The 19,088-nt window shown below is 41.6% G+C and overlaps 1 protein-coding gene across 1 annotated transcript in view; it reads right to left on the reverse strand.

Annotated features, from left to right (window-relative positions):
- Positions 1-6,431, reverse strand: part of UGCG (UDP-glucose ceramide glucosyltransferase) — a 31,124-nt gene extending 24,693 nt beyond the window's left edge. Inside the window, exon 1 of the mRNA XM_002188455.7 lies at positions 6,098-6,431. Coding sequence (XP_002188491.2) covers positions 6,098-6,195 — 98 coding nt within the window. The 5' untranslated portion in view covers positions 6,196-6,431. The remainder of the gene's footprint in view (positions 1-6,097) is intronic.
- Between the last annotated feature and the right edge of the window lie 12,657 nt (positions 6,432-19,088).

Genomic DNA, 19,088 nt, shown 5'->3' on the forward strand with positions numbered 1-19,088 from the left:
GGTATAAACCAGGTATTATCTCTCTTTAAAATGATCAAAAGGAAGTGAGAAGTAACAATTTTGAACTAAGTTTTTACCCAATTTTTAACTCAAAGTATTCCGTATAAAACACTTGGGATATTTGCTCCATAACAGCTCAGTACATTGACCAATATCTGGTTTTCATCAGCTTGAATATTATAACAATGCCTGCATATGACCAGGCAAGTGATACTCCCGCTTCATAAAATAAGGTGTAGCATACTACCCATTATTAAACCAAAGCAGCAGTCATCTAGGAAATCACTACAACATGGGAAAATTAATCACAATCACGGCAAGTGCTTAATAAGAATAGGACAGCTGTAAACAACATAAAAGTGAATGGTTAACTTCATTTACTATATTGCTAACAAAGCAAAGATGAGCTCTATCAACAGAGGGGGAAGAAAACAAAACAACCTTTAGTTTACAAAGAGTTATTTCTAAGAGCAGAACTCAAGCGGTCAAAATCTGACAAAATCACCTACCAGCACAAATGAGCAAAGATGGGTTGTTAGTTTAATAAAAAAGATTGGTCCACTAGAAGCACCCAGCAGGTGTTCAAAAAACTGCTATAAGAAATAAAATAATTCCTCAGGAAAGTGTTGCAAGTAGCACTTGTAAGAAACTCCTAATCTTTCAGTTAGTACAGTGCATCCCATCAACTTTCTATCTTACAAGTTTACACTTCTGAGAATGTTTTTTATCTTGGTTGTCCAAAGGACAGTGTAAGACTTTTATACATGCTGAAACTGAAATAATTTGATTCAGGGTATGAATTCACCCACGCTACTTAGGAGAAGATATAGCCATCAATATGTCCTCATCACCTACTATTAAAAGTAATGTATATATAAGAAAATGCAAAACAAGTCACCTTACAATTAGCAAAATATAAATCTTTTTTAGTCTATAGGAAAACCTCTCTCACAATAAAGTAATCAATAATTTATTTGAAAGAGTAGTCTTCAGTAAAATGTAAAACCAATATTAAGTGTGTCAAAATGATGGTATTTTATTTCAGTTAAAAAGCAATTAAAAAATCCTAATGAACTCTGACACTACTATTCAGACATTCTCAGGGAGTGATGGACAAAAATACTGAAGGTGCTCTAGCAAACCAGTAAAGCTAGTTATATGCTCAGCATGTCATGGAGCAGCTAGGAGAGTAATTTCAGATTCCAATTTTCAGAGTCATGTATCATCTCCCATTCTATTCATCCACCTTAATCAAAATTTGTTCTTTTATGGAAACAGTTCACGTAAAACATCAACTTCTTTAAATGTCTTTGTAATCCCCATATCCTGACAAAAGCTGACAGAAAGATTTTATTTTTCCCCGTTCCACTACTCAGCTTCTTCCACTCCAGGTCACATACAAAGCTGGATGCTTTTTTGCCCTAAAAGAGTGCCACTAACCCAACTGTTTCAATTCCATATTACATACTCCAAATTTTACAGCCTTCTATCTTCCCTCACCACAGAGACCACTCCAAGAGATGTGACAAGTAGGTTTTAAATCAAAATACATCTACTGTACTATCTTCCCTCTTCTCAACATAAGTACACCATCCACCACTGTTATGATTCCTCTCCTTTAAATGAACACTAGACAGTCTTTAATCTAGGCTTAAGATTCTTGCATTCTGGTAAATTATTCAGGGCTACTAATACCTTAATGTTTACCCCAAATTTTAGAGTCTGTGTCTCATCCTCCTGACTCCCCTATTAAAAAATTGGCCCGCCCTAATTGCCTTCAACATTATTGGTTTTCTCCCACACTGTTACCACTCTTAGATTTCTGGTCCTGCACTGTTTTGCTTTCCCTATTTATCAACCCTATAATACAGAAACTCATTCAACCACAATCTTAGTAAATAAAAAAAAATCACCTCCCGTTTTTTTCAGCTATGTCTTCCCCCAAGGATTATCTAAATTTAAGCCTTATGATTACATGGTGTCAGGTAAATTTCAGCTTGTTTAAAACAAGCAACACACAAAACTTACAGCCTCCACACAATCTTTCTTAGCTTATTGCTCTGTAATAGTCCCAACAGCTGCCTCAGTGTCATCTATCACACCAAAAAAAATCACCATACAGCAGAGGTTGGAAGGCACCTCTGGAGGTCAGCCACTCCAAACGCCTGGCTCAAAGGGGAGTAACTAGATTAGGTTGCTAATGACTAGCCAGTTTTTCCTGCCTCCAAGGTCAGAGCCTCCACAAACTCGCCAGAAAGCCTATTTCAATGTTCAGCCATGAATGTCTTCTTTGCTTTAAAATTACAGTCTTTCACTTGAATTTGTCCTTGTTGCTTTTCCTCTTGTCACACAACACCACTGAGATGAGTCTTGGACTTCACACCCTTCACTCCCCCAAACAATCAGGCACCCACACACATCAATGGGATCCCTCCAAGCCTTCTCCAGGCAGAGTTCCAGCTCTCAGTGCCTCCTTAAGCGAAGGATGCTGCAGTCCCACCATCATCCCTGCACCTTTAAGCCAGATTTGCTCCAGCATACCCATGACTCATACTGGAGAGACCAAACTGTGCTCTGCACTCCAGGTAGCCTTTCTGGTGCTGTATAAAGCAGAAGGATCACCTTCCTCATCCTGCTGACAATGCAGCAATGGCTTTCTCTGCCAAAAGTATATCACTGTTCATAATCAAACTGATGTTTGGTTGGTTGATTGGCACCAATCAGCACTCCCATGTCCATTTCTGCCAAGCTGTTTTCAAGCCTCTCAGTCCCTAGCTTGTGCTGATGCATGGAGTTATTTCTGCCAGGTGTAGGACATGGTATTTTCCTGGGTTGAGCTTCATAAGCTTCCTTTCTCCAGCCGGTCTGCATCTCTCTGAACTCATCTGGTGTATCTGCCACCCTCTCCAGGTCTGTACCATCAGTAAACTTGATGACCATGCCACACAGTCCATGTCATTAATGAAGATGTCAAATGACCCCAGCAATCATTGACACCTGATCATTCTGTGCATCTCAAACTCAACGTTCCTTCAATAGTTTCCATCTTCTATCACAAGCTATGATTATCATATCAATGCAAAATGCATACAGCTAACTATGAAAATTTGTTTCAGCTTCAAGCAGGAGATGGAACTTAACCCTGCTACTGGCATTTCCCACCTAAAGCACTTGACTTTCTTTCCCAGTGTTGAAAAAAAATGGCTTTCACCTCTAAGTTGTTAGAGAATGTCTCATTCTGCTCTGCACTGGTGCAGCCCCTCCTCAAGTCCTGTGTGCAGTTTTGGGAACAACAATACAAAAAAAAAAAAAAAAAAAAAAAAAACCCAAAAATACTATTAGAGATCATCCAAAGGAGGGCAACAAAGATGAAGGTTCTGGAGGGGAAGCCTTATGAGGAGTGGCTGAGGTCACTTGGTCTATTCAGCCTGGAAGAGACCGAGGGAAGACTTCACTGCAGTTACAACTTCCTCACGAGAGGAAGAGGAGGGGCAGGCACTGATGTCTTCTCTGTGGTGACCAGTGACAGGCCCTGAGGAAATGGCCTGAAGGTAAAGGAAGATTTAGGCTGGATACTAGAAAAAGATTCCCCTGCAAGGATGCAGTCAAAGCATCAAGGCTGCTAGAGCTAAAGAAGTGTTTGCACAACACTCTCAGGCATGTGGTGTGACTCTCAAAGGCTGGTCCTGTGCAGGAAGAAGAGCTGGACTTCTATGATCCTTGTGGGTCCCTTCCAATTCCAGATATTCTGTGTACCCTTCCCTCTAGCTCTTCCGTGTTCTGTCTTCTCACATCTCTTAGCATATCTCATCATTCTGCCTCCTGTTCACCCTCTTGCACATCTTCCCCATTTGTGTCTCCTGCCCATTTCAGCTGTCACTTATTCATAAAAGCACCACACATGCTCACTTGACAGGTTGAGATTTAAGCATGTGATAGATAGTTTTAATCATCTTTAAAGCCAACCAAACTCAGCCATGCCCAAAGTAGTCTCTTCCCCCACTAAGCACACTTTCTGCCCCCCCCCCCCCCCCCAGTACTGAAATCACGCCTTTTGTGTCCAAGGTAACCCATACAGATAGTTTTCAAGAAAGAAGTTAATTATCCAAGTGAATATAAGATCTAAGGATAACTGAACTATAGCAAAAGAAAATAAAACTCTTAGAGCTTATTAGTGACTTTGCATTTTAAAAAACAAATCACCCACCCAAAAAAACACCCCAACACCAAAACAACCAAAAAAAAAAAAAAAAAAAAAAAGGAAACAAGGAAAAAAAGGAAGGTGTTCATAGGTTCAATTTGGAAAGTGTTAGTGGGCCCAGTCTTGTTTAACTTATCCATCAATGACTTGGGTGAAGGGGCAGAGGCGTCCTCAGCAATTTCACTGACAACACAAAGCTGGTAGGAGTGGCTGATACCCCAGAGGGTTGTGCAGCCGTTCAGAAGGACCTCGACAGCCTGGAGAGATGGGCACAGAGGAACCTTCTGAAATTCAGCAAAGGCAAATGCAGGATCCTGCACCTGGGGAGGAACAACCCCAGGCACCAGCACAGCCTGGGGTGACCTGCTAGGAAGCAGCTCTGTGGAGAAGGAGCCAGGGGTCCTGATGGACAACAAGCTCTCCATGAGCCAGCAGTACCCTGGTGGCCAAGAAGGCCAGTGGTATCCTGCGTTGCATTTTGAAGAGCACTGCCAGCAGGTCAAGGGAGATGAACCCTGACCCTTGTCTCAGCCTTGGTTCCTCACCTGGAATCCTGTGTCCAGTTCTGGGGTCCTCAGTAAAAGAGAATAAAAAGAGTATCCAGCAGAGAGCTCTGAAAATGATTAAGGGATTGGAGCATCCCTCATATGAGGAAAGGCTGAGGGAGCTGGGCCTGTTCAATGTTGAAAATAGATGACTGAGAGGGGACGCCATAAGTGTCTGTGAGTATCTGAAGGGAAGGTGCCAAGAGGATGGAGCCAGGTCCTTCTCAGTGGTGCCAAGCAACAGGACAAAAGGCAGAAATTGATACACAGGAAGTTCCACTTGAATACGAGGAAGGACTTTTTTACTGTACAGGTGACTGAGCAGGAACAGGTTGCCCAGAGAGCTTGGGGACTCTCCCTCACCGGAGATATTCAAGAACTGTCTGGACACAGTCTTGTGCTATGCACTTTAGGATTAACAAGGATGGCTGGACCAGATGATCCACTACGGTCCTTTCCAACCCGACCCATTCTGCGAGCTTTGTTTCAGTCAGGGCTAAGGCTTATCACAGGTACCTATCATATGCAGTAGAGCGGCAAGAAAGGAGAACAGATAAGCACAAGGAAAGTAAACAGAAATTCAGGTATTTTCTAATCCTAGTAGTGATGCAAGAATGGCCTTTTATTTAAGAAGGCAAAACAACTATCTAAAAAGAGATGCATTCTTAATCCTTTCCCCACTTACCCATAGAAAATTCCTCTGTCAGGTTCCATCGGCTTCATCAGTCACTAAAATGCAAACACTGCTCACAAACTCTAAAAGCATTTTTACTTAGACTTATCCAAAAAGGATCTGACTCACTACATATACTTGTCTTACTAGTACTATCGTTATTTCTCAATACAAAAAAAGAAGTGTGCTTATGGCTGGCACAGAATACTGTGCTCTTTCAGTTGTTCCACTGTACTGCCTTTGCAGTCAAACATCATGCCTTTTCTAAGTCCTGTGCACCCTGCTCTCTCACCACCACCGGGAAAGTTAAGTGCACACCAGTACACAACAAACACCAAGCCTTCCCCAGCAGCACCAAGGGCAACGGAGCAAAGATCGCCGCACAGAGCAGGAGGCAGAAAACCAGAGGACGGTTTTTACCCGAAGACGACGGCAGGGACACAGCCGTGCCCTAAGCACAGCCAGCCCGACGCCCGGGTGTCTCGGCGGGGTCTGCGGGAACCACATCGCAGGCAGGCAGGCCGGCGAGTCCCCGGGCTGGCACCCGGGGCAGGGGAGCCGCCGGCCCGGGGCGCAGGCGGCGCGGCGGACGGAGCCCGCTGCCCGGGCGCTCCGGGAGCGATGGCGGGTGGGTGACGGAACAACGCCGGCGCCATCCCCCCGTACCCCAGCGCTTACGTGTAGATGATGGACATGAAGTGCATGAGCCAGAGCACGACGAAGAGGATGAGCCCAAAGATGGCGAGTCCCTCCGAGGCCAGGGCCAGCACCGCCATCCCCGGGGGGCGCGGCGGCCCGGGCAGGAGCCGACGGTGGAGCGGAGCGAGGCGGGGCGCGGGGCAGGCGGAGCGGAGCGAGGCGGGGGCGCGGGGCCGGCGGTTGCTGCGGGGGCTCGGGGCCGGCTCCGGGGACGCCGCTGCTGCTCCGCACCGGCCTGCGCGCGGCAGCGCTCGCGCACCGAGACCGCCGCCGCCTTTCTGTCAGCGCAGGGGGCGGGGCGGGCGGGCACATCCGTTACCGGCCCGGCCCCCGCCCGCCGCCGCCGCCTGACCTTGGGTCCGTCCCCGTCGGGCCGCCGAGGGAGGTGCGGGGCCGCGGCGGCAGGCGGAGGGCGGGTGTGCCTCGCCCCGCCCGCTCCGGCCGCCCGGGAGGGGTGCGGGTGCGGTGCGGCAGGAGCGCTGGCTCCGTATCGTCCAACTTTGGTGTTGGCCGCTGAGGAGACCGCAGTCCTTTATACAAGGAGGCGGGGATCGGGGGCAGACGGATATTGCCGGTGCTGCCGAGCATCTCTGAGAAGAGGCTGTGGGAGCTGGAGCTGTTCAGTCTGGAAAAGAGAAGACTGAGAGGGGATCTCATTAATGAATATAAATATCTCAAAATCAGGTGCCAAGACTCAAGGTGCCAGAGCCTTTTCAGCGAGGCCCAGCGACAGGACAGGGAACAGTGGCCATAAACTAAATCAGAAGTTTCACCAAGAAGTTCCTCTCAACGTGAGAAAGTACTTCTTTACACAGGTAGAGCACTGGAACAGGCTGCGCAAGGAGGTCATGGAGTCTCTTTCTCCCGAAACATTCCAAACCCACCTGCACTTGTTCCTGGTTCACCTGTTCTAGGTGACCCTGCCTTGGCAGGGGTGGTGGATGGGATGATCTCCAGAGGTGTTTTCCAACACTAACTGTTCTCTGGTTCTGAGATCTAGTATGGGGGGCTGATAAAAGGCTGTATGGCCTTTCTTGTTTTTCTTTGTTGCTTTTGAGTCTGAACACTTTCTTGGTGATGTACTATATCTAGCATAGGTGTGCATCTGTGAGTTACTGGCAGCGCTGAATTCTGTGAGTCAGAGATCTGCTCCAAGGACTGGGGCAATTCCAGCACTCATACTGCCATCTGTGGATCCCAAGCAGTGCTAAAGCAACCTGGTGACTACCAGCCTTGGCTACGTTTGAGTTAGTATCCAGTTAGTGAAAGAGTCAGTTGCTCATTACTAATCCTCTGAGCCAGCTATTTTTGCCTTTATTTCATTACAGTGTTTATGGCAATTCCTATTACTGTCATGTGGCTCCATTTGTTTTTGAGGGGGTTCATATGCAAAAACCTCCCAACACTTCTGCTTTCTTCTACAGTTCAGCATTTTTGATCTGGGGTCAGAAATATCAGTTTGTTTGTTTTTTTTTTTTTGCTTATTGTGCAATAGGCAAACATGCATTGTATTAACTGTTTTAAATTTAACTCCATTAAGCTGGGGTATGCTGTGGAGGACAAAATGACTTGACTGGCTGTGCCTTGACTATACTGAACTTGCCAGAATAAGCATAGCTTTACATAAAAGACTATGTTTACCTGTACATGAGAAGGCATACTTTTTCTCAGGAGTCTTCACCAATAACACAAGCTGAACATTGCAGTGTATACATGTTCTCTAGTAGTTGTTGATTTTATTCCTCCACTGCTCTCTCTTATTAATGTAGTTATGGGAGTGTTCCTAAATTCTGCTAAGAACTCAGCTGTGGTTTTGAAAAGTAACCTAGTCACCACAATAACTGTAGAAAGAATTTGGTTTCAAGTTAGCTCTAGCTGTATGTGAGAAATTAAGATATAGTAATTTAAAGGCAACTTAAAAAGGGATCTCACCTGGTGTGGAATTGACCAAATTAAAAGTTTAACTTAAAACTAAAAGTGAAAAGCTACTAATAACTGGTAAGAACAGGTAAGGTATCAGTACATTCTAGTGCGAACACTGCCTGTATAATCTGTTAGTTCCTGGTTAATGTTAGTTTCCACATAAATAAATCATGGGGCCAGCAACATACCTTTTCACTGGCTTCAGTGATTTCTTATTATAACTTCCTTAAAAATAACTTTTCAAGTAAAAAAAATTACCTTAATTTTCAAATTCCCCTATTGTGTTTGTATGTCATTTGTAACTGAAAGTGGCAGGGTTTTTTCTATTTGTTCCTTCATTTAGAGTCTAATGATCACATTTATATGAATTTAAGATTGCCTCAATGAGCTTCATAGGCATTTTTTAGCTGTGATTTGAATTGCCATGCTCAATATTGGCACAGTCACACAACTAGTTGAGTTTGAGAATTCAGAGCTGATACGTATTAATTGTTGGAATATAGCTCATATGACCTTTACCTCCATCTTGCTTGCATCTCTCTTCTAAGGCAGAAACAGCCTATGCAAAAGCGTATCTTGGTTTAAAATATAACAGTACAGGGAATTCAGGAAGATAGAGGGCCTGTCGCCAATAATCAGTAAAGCAAATAATCTGAGTTTAATAAACTGAAGCAGTAAAACTTATTTTTTTGTCCTCGAAGATGTTTGCCTGCGAGATTAGATTGAGATGCTGCTTATTGTGCAATAGGTAGGGTCAATGACTTGTGGCAAACAAACTTTGTTGAGGCTTCTTCATAAATAAGATGAATAGAGGTACTGACTCCTGTACTTCAGCCAGCCAAACTGATGAATGAGCCATCCTCAAGCAGTGTTCCACGGGGAAACACCAAGCTAGTACAAATAACTTTGTCCAGAAAAGGATCCACCTTTATGTCATCCTCTCTGGGGTGTCATTCTGCCCTCTGGTTATATGGGGAGAAAGAACTCTCTCTCATGAGGTATTTGAGGTAAAAAGTTGCAGCACTCAATGTTCACGTTGATGTAAGGTTTAAAACCAGAGTCTTCAGTATACCTTCAGGATTGTAATGGAGGACAATCAGCGATGGTAAAGCCTTCAACCTGAGCAACTTCTCTTGTAAAATTTGCTGCCACATGGATTCTTTCAGCAGGTATATAAGATTAGTAGGGGAGCAAAGAGTAAAGAGTGCCTAAAGCATGGGGCTGCCTGGAGTTGTGACAGTTCAGTAGTAGGGGATGTACACTTGGTCTTCCCTCTGTAAGTGTGAAGTGCAACAATTCACAGAGAGAAGTGTTCTTCAAGCAGGGCAAATCTGCCTACTGAAATGTATCTCAATATGCCTTGGGGCATGATACACCCTGGTGTTTTAATCAAATGCTTGGGACTTAATGCAAATGTGTACTATGCTTAAATTAAAAACAAAATTAGCCCTCCCATGTGCTACAAAGCTGCTGTTCTTGGTTCATTCATCATTTTGCCAAAATATTGATTATTTTTAACAGTGTTTGAGTGTAGTTTGTTGCAGGTTGTAAAATATTCAATTAATACAAATCTTCGTCATAAAGGCCCAAGGTGACCTAGATATGAGACTTGTTCCAACAACAAAAATGATGCAATAGAAACACTCGTGTCATTTTGAACTGATAAAAAGGGATAAATATAATTATTTAACAAAGGAACAATAGTGGATTAATCTGTAGTGATACTGGTATTAATGCTGAGAAGGCTGTGGAAACCAAATCCACTGAGGTTTCTCTTACTGATATACCTGTGAAAGGTTTTAACCCTATACAGACCTCCCAGTTTTCTTCTCAACCATCAGTTTCTGTTGAAAACCATTGCTTACATAAGCTTTGGAGAGAGAAAATTGATCTTCTCCATCCTCACATGACAAGAGAGTTTGTCACCTGGATTTCAGTTAAAATTGTATTTAAAATCTGCTGAACTGCTATTTCAGAATTTGTATTAGTGTTTCCAAGTACATTTTTCCCAGTTCACTTTACTATTTCTGTTTAGAATGGTATCACTGAAGTTATGAGCAAATAGAAGGCAGGAATAAATTTGCTTTCTCTTGCTTATGTGTCATTTTCCTTATGAAAATATAAAATATGGGGACAGACAGTGGAAGTTTTCTCTTTGCTTAATGATTGGAATCTACACTCTGAAAATACTTTGTAAAATATTTCATTATAAAGAGAACATGCATTGGTAAGGATTGTGTGTCTTCAAAACTTGGTTATAGTAATTTAAACTCTGTGATATCTGTCTTCTTTTATTAAAAATCCACTTTTGTTCATTTTACTTAAATCAAAGAAATGTGTGTATTACAGCTCTGTATATTTGTTACTATATAAATACTCCACCTTGCATCTTCCTCTTAAATGTTTAGGTTATTAATAAAGTTTGCACTTATTAGTTGGATTTGATACAGAAATCTATGCAATTGCTTGTTAGCCTCCATGCCTGAGTTCAGAACTTATATTTAAGTCCTAGAGCACTTGCGCATATAAAAGCATGTCTAGCAGGGGCAGGAGAGAGAGACCAATAAAGAGAGTTCTGCCAGTGTCCTCTTTCTTTGGCAGTAACAAGCAATCTGACCTGCATGTGTGAAGTAGCTTGCGAGGCTTAACGAATGCAGTTCGAGGTTAGCCCTTAACACAGGCTTTGTCTTGTCTGTTACTGTGTCTCAAAAAAATTGAACACCAGAAAAATTAGAGACCAGAGCTCTTATGCCCAAAGGTTGAAAAAGTTAAAGCTACAGGTTGCAGTGAAACCTCCAAGTACAAATCTGAAAGGAATAAAGCCTCAGTACTTTTGATCTTCAGAAATAATTTTGTAATAGAACAGAAAAGCAGTATTTAAAAAATAACTCAGATGTTTCAGGTACATGTATTTTTCTTGACAAGTCGATCCAGGCTGATTAACCTATAAAACTCCCAAATATTGCTGTTGGCAATAACTAGGCTTATGCACTCAGCATAAATTGTGGAATACTTGGAGAATAATTACATTTAGATGACCAAGGTAAATAATTTAGAATAATTGGGTTTGGAATAGACCTCTGGAGATCATTTATTCCAACTTACTGCTTGAACAGGGTCATTGAGGGTAATTTGCTGAGTTTGGAGCCAGTCTCCATCATTACTCCACCCAACTAGGTATTTGTGCACATTGGTAACATTCCCGCAGGGCCTTCTGCAAGTTGAACAATCCTGACTCTTCTGTCACTCCCCATATGTCAGATGCTTTAGTATCTGTCATCTTTGTGACCCTCAGCTGGTCTATTTCCATGCTGCTACATGCAGTGGCAATGCACATAACAATGAAAGCCAGGATAATGTTGGCCTTCTTTGTCTAAAGGGTGCATTGCTGCTTATGGTCAACTTTTTGTCCACCAGCACCCCATGTCCCTCTCTGCAAAGCTGCCTTCCAGAAAGTTTGCCCTCAATGTGTACTGCTGCCGTGGGTTGTTCCTCCCCAGATGCAGGACTTGTAATGTTCTTCCTAGAATTCTACATAAATTCCATGTAGTTTTTGTCAGCCTGTCAATCAGTCATCCAGACTGTCAAAATCCCTCTGAATTTCAATCCACACATGTATGTTATCAGCCACACCTTCCAGTTTTGTATCATTAGCAAACTTTCTGAGGATTCAAACAGTACTGGCCCCTCTATTGACACTTGATGCACTCCAAAAGTGCCTGGCCTCCAGCTGGAGTTCTTGCCACTGATCACAAGGCTTGGAGCCTGGCTGCCCAAGCCAGTTTTCAGTTTACTCCATCCCACCCTTATCTGGTTTATTTCTTGTAATTTTGTCTAGGAAGATATTGTGGGAGACAGGGGTAAAAGCCTTCTTGAAGTTCAGATTCACGACTTCCAGTTACCCCTCCCTTATTCACAAAACTAGTCATCTGGTCATAGAGGGCTACATAGAAGGTTGATTCCCACTGCATAAGTCCATGTCAATTACTCCCAACCACTTTATTGTTCTTTGTTTGTTTAGAAATGGTTTCCAGGATAGTTGATCCATCACCTTCCCAGGGACTGAGGTGAGGCCAATCAGTCTGTAGTTTCATAGCTGTAGTTTGTGGCCCTGCTGGAAAACAGGAGGGACATTTGCTTTCTCCTAGTCCTCAGGAACCTCCCATGTTCTGCTGATGTGCCAAAGACAATCAGAAAAGGCCCGCTGCTTCAGCACTCATGTGCATCTGTCAGCTAGAATGGCTTCCTGATCTTCCTCCACTGAAGGTAGGCACTGAGTAGTTCAGTCATATCCATGTCCTTTGTCACCAGGTATCCTCCCTGCTTAAGCAGTGGTTCTACATTTTCTATTATCTCTCTTTTGCTACAGGGTACTTCACTGTCCTTCACATTCTTCATCAGATTCAACACAGATGGACTGTGGCTTTCCCTCTGTGCTCAGAAAGAGTGTCTGTGTTCCTTCAGAGCTGCCAGTCCCACCTCTTCTAAGATTCCATTTTATGCTTGATTTTGATGAGGAGACCTTGTTTATTCATACAGGTCTTTTCCACCTTTTTCCTTTATATGCTCTGAATATCTTTCATTTCTTTACTGCTCTTTCTTGACTTTCCTTCAAAGTTCTTATTCTTCACTTCAGCAGCCACATTTTGTAAGGGTCTGTTCTCCAAGGGCCACCTCCAAATGTTTGCTCTGGCTTGTCCTCTGTTATGTATTCCAGAGTCTCTCCTTTTGATTTACAATTATCAATGAGCAAGAACAATGGGGCTTTGTTATAAGTAAGTATTAACAGGTATTTTTTTTCAATTTTTATCTGCTGCCTTTTTATTCCTTTACCTCCTCTTTTCTCCATTTTTATTTTGAAATTTTCAGAACAAGGATTATCCCTCTGAGATGAAAAGTCATTATTTTTCAAAATACAGGCTGTCACAAGATTGTCATATCTAAACACCAGTGTGTTTCTATTTTTTAAAAAATGTCCTATAAACAAATTACATGCTCCTTCTAGGGCACATAATGCTATCCTTATCTCCTGGAAAACAAAACCATCTGGTCACAGTATTTTGATTATTGTGGAGCCACAGGCCAAGGAGGATGGCCAGGAATCTCTCCCTGTGTGGTTGTACGAGAAAAAGAGGGCAGTGATCAGGGGTGAGAGCATCTGATTGGAAAAGTGTGATAGTTATGATATTTTTAATATCTGAAGTTCAAAAGGAAAGAGTAAATCTACCTATATCTATCTATATCTATATATCTATATCTATATCTATATCTATATCTATATCTATATCTATATCTATATCTATATCTATATATCTATATCTTCTTCACAGAATCACAGAATCAGCTAGGTTGGAAAAGATCTTTGAGATCACTGACTCCAACCCCTAACACCACCTTACCAACTAGACCATGGCATTGAGTGCCACATCCAGTGTTTCCTTAAACACTTCCAGGGACAGTGAGTGAGTCCATCAGCTCCAGTGTTTTAAAAGTCATATCTCTAAGGAATATTAAGCAAACGGGTTCCTTTTAAGAACAAAATCTGTCGTAGGTATTATTACTAAAAAACAAAACAAAACAAAACAAAACAAACAAACAAACAAACAAAAAAACAGTAAAATAAAGCTCCTTATTACCAATGTGGCATTAAGAAGCAGGCATTCTTTATTATGGCACTGAAAACACATGGGATATCTCCACCAGTTGAGCTAAGCATAGAAAAGCTCTTGCTTTTATGCTGAATCCTACATAATATTGATTTTCCTGAAATAAACATACATGTGATAATTATTTCCCTGAAATTATTATTATTAAATGTTCCCTCCCCTTTGCACATGTATTCTTATGTCCTGGGGTTTTCTCTGGTGGTTGTAAACACTGCAGTTACAGCTGACTGCTGTATCAGTTGTGTTACTACCCAAACATGGGAGTAACTTCATTATTTTGCATCTCTTCCTGATTAGCGTTTAACATGATCCTGCAGAATAAGCATTGTGTGGTTCTATTGGCTACTGGTTTTGCAGCATAAGCATTGTATTTTTCCACCAGCTGAGCAAATAATTCTTCATCTGACAACAGTATGTACATGGAATTTCATATGCTGAGCAGTATATATATCAAAATATAATTGTTGTTTTTAACCAAGAAATGTGTTAGAGAAATATTGAGAATAAGCATAGAGAGGGAAGAAGGTAATTTACTTTTACATTTTTAACTGTTTAAGTAATGTTTTAAATTTACATTTTTCATTAATAGTTTTGAGAAAAAAATCAGATTTTTTCACGAATATCCTGCAAATATACTTACTGTTAATTGTTCAGTTGGATACACACTATGCATGGACTTTTCTCTCAGACTATAATTTATTGTTTTATTCATGGAACTCAATTGGCTATTGACATAATCTCATAATGGCCAGTATCTTCTATGGATATCTCAGGTTTATAAAGATAAGGAAAAAAATAGAGCAAAATTGCAAATTGATTAGCTACATATTTCATGATTTTCAGAAAAATAAGCATTCATTCTTCAGAATAGTTTCTGAGTTTGCATCAGTGCAAACCTTCTTGGAAATTAAAAATGCAGAGTGCAAGTTAAAAGTATACTACCACTATTAGAAACATGTAATCAAGTCCTTTTTTTTCACCTGCTAGACCCAAGCAGACACTCAGGGTTCTTTGCATCTCTCAACCCTTTTTACTGCAAAACTGTTGCGTTCTTGTTAATCCAAGCAAGGATAAGCCAAGAGCACATTCCCAGGTTTTAGTGGATTCAGTGAAGGGCAGGTTCTTCGGGGACTTAGGAACCAAAGACAGGGCTTGAACTGGGGGAAAGGATCTGGTCAGGGAGCAACACAACAGACATTGTGGTCAGAGAGCCCCCTCTCTGAAAAACAAAAAGGGTGAAATCCAGGGAACAGAATCTAGCCACAGAAGGGAGCTAAATAATGATGTTTCATGACTGAATGGGACACTATATCTAAAGGTAATGTTTGCTGCTTACCAGAACAAGCATTTCATACTCCAAGAATATGGACACAAATAATATATTTAAATGGATCTATCGATGCTGACACTGAGATTAGTCCTTAAGAAACACCTAGTGTTATGGACAGGCTTACAAAGAAAACTTCAAAGCAACAAAAAAGGAGTTACTTAAAAACAAATAAGCCTGTTTATTACAAATGCAACAACTGGAAGCAAAAGCCTCCGGCTAGTCCAGAGACTGTTTCAACAACTTAGTAAGTGTAACCTAGGGGTGTTTCCAAGGAAACCAGCTCCAAGGAAAGACCCAGGCATCAAAGATCCCAGGCCTTTTAATGTCTCTTTCTTCTCTCCTGATTGGGGCACTCAGGATCCGTGCTGTGATAGGTCTCTTTTTCTGTTGCTGATTGCCCCATAAATTGGCGCAGGCTTGGCCAACCATTTTGGAATTCTCGTCTCCTATTGGTTGGTCTCCCTTCCAATCTTGATCCGAGCTGTGGCTATGCTCCACTATCCAATACTTCTGGAAGCTTCCCTGCTCCCTCCACAAAGATTGGCATCTCCTCCCCAGTTCCACTCTCCTTGTATATATGCACAACAGTACTGAGTGTTAATATAACTAATCACCATTTGTTACTTGCACCCACAACACCTGACCCTGTACATACATTGTTAACTACGTTTCCAAGCACAACCTGTTACTTGTATCAAAAACATCCAACCTTATACATACATGTTAACTACACATCTAATCACACTTTGTTACTTGTATTAACAACATTTAACCTTGTATATACATTGCAAACTACATTCCCCAAAAGTTTAAATTTTATTTTTGTTCATAACACTAGGTTCCAACACTGGCACCATGGTAAAAAATGGTGTCTAGGGTAGGAGCTGGCTCCTGAGCACAGTCAAAGCAGATCCAGGAGCAGCTGGAAAGCTCATAGTCCTTTCTTACTACTACAGGTATGACTGCCTGGAAGCAAAACTGTCTTGGCCAGATACATGAGCAAAATTATAAAGATGTTTTGTTCATTACTTATCAAAGCTTAGAGGGTGGAGGGAATATGTGCTTTAGAAAAATACTTGTCTTAGAAATCAGGATTAACCCTGCCTTGAAGCTGAGTGCCCAGCAGTTTCTCAAGTCAACATTAACACACTGACGACAAGATAACTTGTGATTGAATACAGTCCGAGATGCCTCACAGCATTTCCTACTCATTTCTCAAGGGCTAGAATTACAGCACACACCATTAGCTTTGTCAGAGGCATCCCTAAGGAGTGCTTTTTTCCCAAATAGCTGTGAAGAGATTATTTGTGTTTGAATTTTTCCCAATCACTAAAGAATTGTCAAGCATCCAGGAATCACTCTGCACTCACTTATGAAGTGCTGGGATCTGCTTTCTGATATCTGTGAGTATTTGCATACAGTTTTGCACCATGAGTGGAGGTACAGACTGAAGATGGACACAAAGGTTATGTATAAGTAGCCAGAATGCACCGAGACATCTCTTCTAGCCATGTACTTGGTTCTCATCACAAAGAGTCACAGATTCACAGCACTGTTTGAAAGGAACATCTTGACTTTTTCAATTTCTGCCTGGGTGCTGCTGAAAGAACCTGAGGACAGTGTAACCTAAAGACAAAAATATACTGCTAAAATTGTCAAGAGGAAAATTTGTCTGGCATTTTAAGAATAGTGTTTTTAGAAGCTGTTTTAAATGCCATTCCTGAAATGGTTTATAAACAGTTGCTTCTAAATAGTTGTTAACACAATACTTAAATCAGATATGAATTATTCCATTTAGCTGCTGTTGCTGCTCCTCCATCTTATCACAATGCTTTCTGATATTCCAGTTCCTTTATTTTGTGAAACTAAGCTGAATAATAGAGGTCATAGGAACATGATAAAAGCCACCATACAAATATATTTCACAACTACATTGAGCAAGTTTTCCCAACTCTTTTTTGGGACCATTTCTTATTTACCATGTTTAATAAAGGTATACATCCCGCAAAAGCTGTACTTGTGTTTCTTTAAAGGAGTTGCAAGTAACAGGCCCCTGTATCTGAGAAGCTCTGCTGTTCCAAGTTGTGTTATGTGTTTATAGTATAGTCTAGGCCTGCTATTTCCAACAAAGAATTTTTTTTTTCCAGAACAAAAGAACGGGTTTGCTTAGGACTTGCAGTAGCAGAGCCATTTTCCCAGTTTTGTGCTGAGCTGGGCTTATAGGTCACAACTTCAGTGGCTACTCCTGCATGTCTGGGAGGTGCACAGGGTGTGGTGAGCCACAGCTGGCTGAAACAGTGCAGTCCTTCATGCAGAGTGTTTAGGATGTTCCTTACCCAGCTCACATGGATCATCTATTCTGACCTATGACCACAGCAGCTACAGCATCTGACACAGGGATGTGCATCCAGTTAGAAGCAATCAGGGTGACCTGAGATGTCTGATCTGTCAAGTTTCCTGTGTTGTCGGTCATTTGTGTTTCTGCTATGGTTATTTAAGTACCACTTTCACAGAGAAGCAGCTGTTAAGTGGCTCAGGAAACAAATATACATTGAGTCTAGACAGTTTGAAACCTGAGTTTTCAGTTCCTCTCTAAATAACCAGTATAAATTATGCTATCTGAGTTTCTGTTTCTAAAACCATTCAGTATTTCCATAGCAATTTCCTGTTCTTTGCAAAGGAAAGATCATCCTTCATTGTGCTGTTACATCGTCCTTGAGGGGATTTAATCCTTAAAAATGTGAGGGAAACTGCTGAGAAATTATCAAGTTTCTGTTACTACTTAAGTCCATTACAAAAGCACTATAGTTTAATGTTCTTCTAAATTTCTTTGCAAAGGAATATTCTTATAGTCAGGTGAACAACAGGTGAGAGAGAAGGCTGAACTTTGATTTTTAACAGAGTCACCTCTGAAAAAGATCTATTTTTCAAACAGTGAATTAACAAATTCTATGTACATTTTCCTTTCTCTAAGCAGAACCTGTCTTAGTTTGTTGTAAACACTAAGTAGTTAGGTGTTGTGTGAACTGGTTTCATGCTAGGGACTGCTCAGCAGTAGAAGAGATACGGGGTTACTAGAGCTCATGGTCTTTTCAGGCAGGGACTTCTGTTTTACTCTGGAGTTCTCTTCAGTTCAGTCTTCATGTTGCCCCAGAAAGTGACTGTAATATAAAGATGTAGGATTAGAATTGATGTGATTTGGTGAGGCTAGATGGCAGAATGCTTTCCAAATGTATGCCCCTGAAATGGAATATCCACTCACGTACTTCTGGAGTCAATTTAGCAACCACCAGCGTCTGTTGTCAGCCTTGAGTGCATTTGTAAGAGCAGAGTCTTGCCAAGAACAGAAGTATAAGCAGCTGGTTGTTTTTGTGTTAAGGTTAGCTACATTAATCTGGATCAAGGATGAAACAGTGGGAACAGCTGCAAGATCCATCAAAATTTCACCCCAATTTTCCTCCCAGTTTTGCCCTAAACCAGGACAACCTTATTCAGGAGCATGATCTGTTTCAGATACTGACAAAAGTGAACAAACAAATGATTGGGTAATTTGCCCCAGTTTCATTTAAGTTTGAGACCTCAGCCCAGAGTGTGAAAGTGAAAGCCACGGGGTTTTTGATCTGTCGTGTTTGCCTGCAAGCCTTGTCCGTTGTGCCAAAAATCCCTGTGGTACAGAAAACCTGCTCTTGGATCACTCTTATCTTGGGTGCACTTGAAGATGTCATGAAAGCATTAGCACTGTGTCTGGGAGACACAGCTGCTGTGCCCTTTTGCCTCAGGACAAAAAGTTCAGTCTTTTACCAGTGAGTCATAACTGGTTGGGTCAGCTGTAATATAGGGAACAGGTTAATTCTGCATGCTTGTCATCATGAGCCATTGTTGCATTGCATCATGTATTCCAAACCCATGGTGTCACTGTAAGGTGTGACAGTTGATTTTGATAAGTAGGAAGCAAGAGTCTACAAATTACTGCATCCTCCACAGACTCCAAGGGACTATTAAAAGATTATATCTTCTTATCCATTTCTTTGTGACTTGTTCTGGTTTTTAT

This window comes from Taeniopygia guttata, chromosome Z (assembly GCF_048771995.1).
Source record: "Taeniopygia guttata chromosome Z, bTaeGut7.mat, whole genome shotgun sequence".
NCBI lineage: Eukaryota > Metazoa > Chordata > Aves > Passeriformes > Estrildidae > Taeniopygia > Taeniopygia guttata.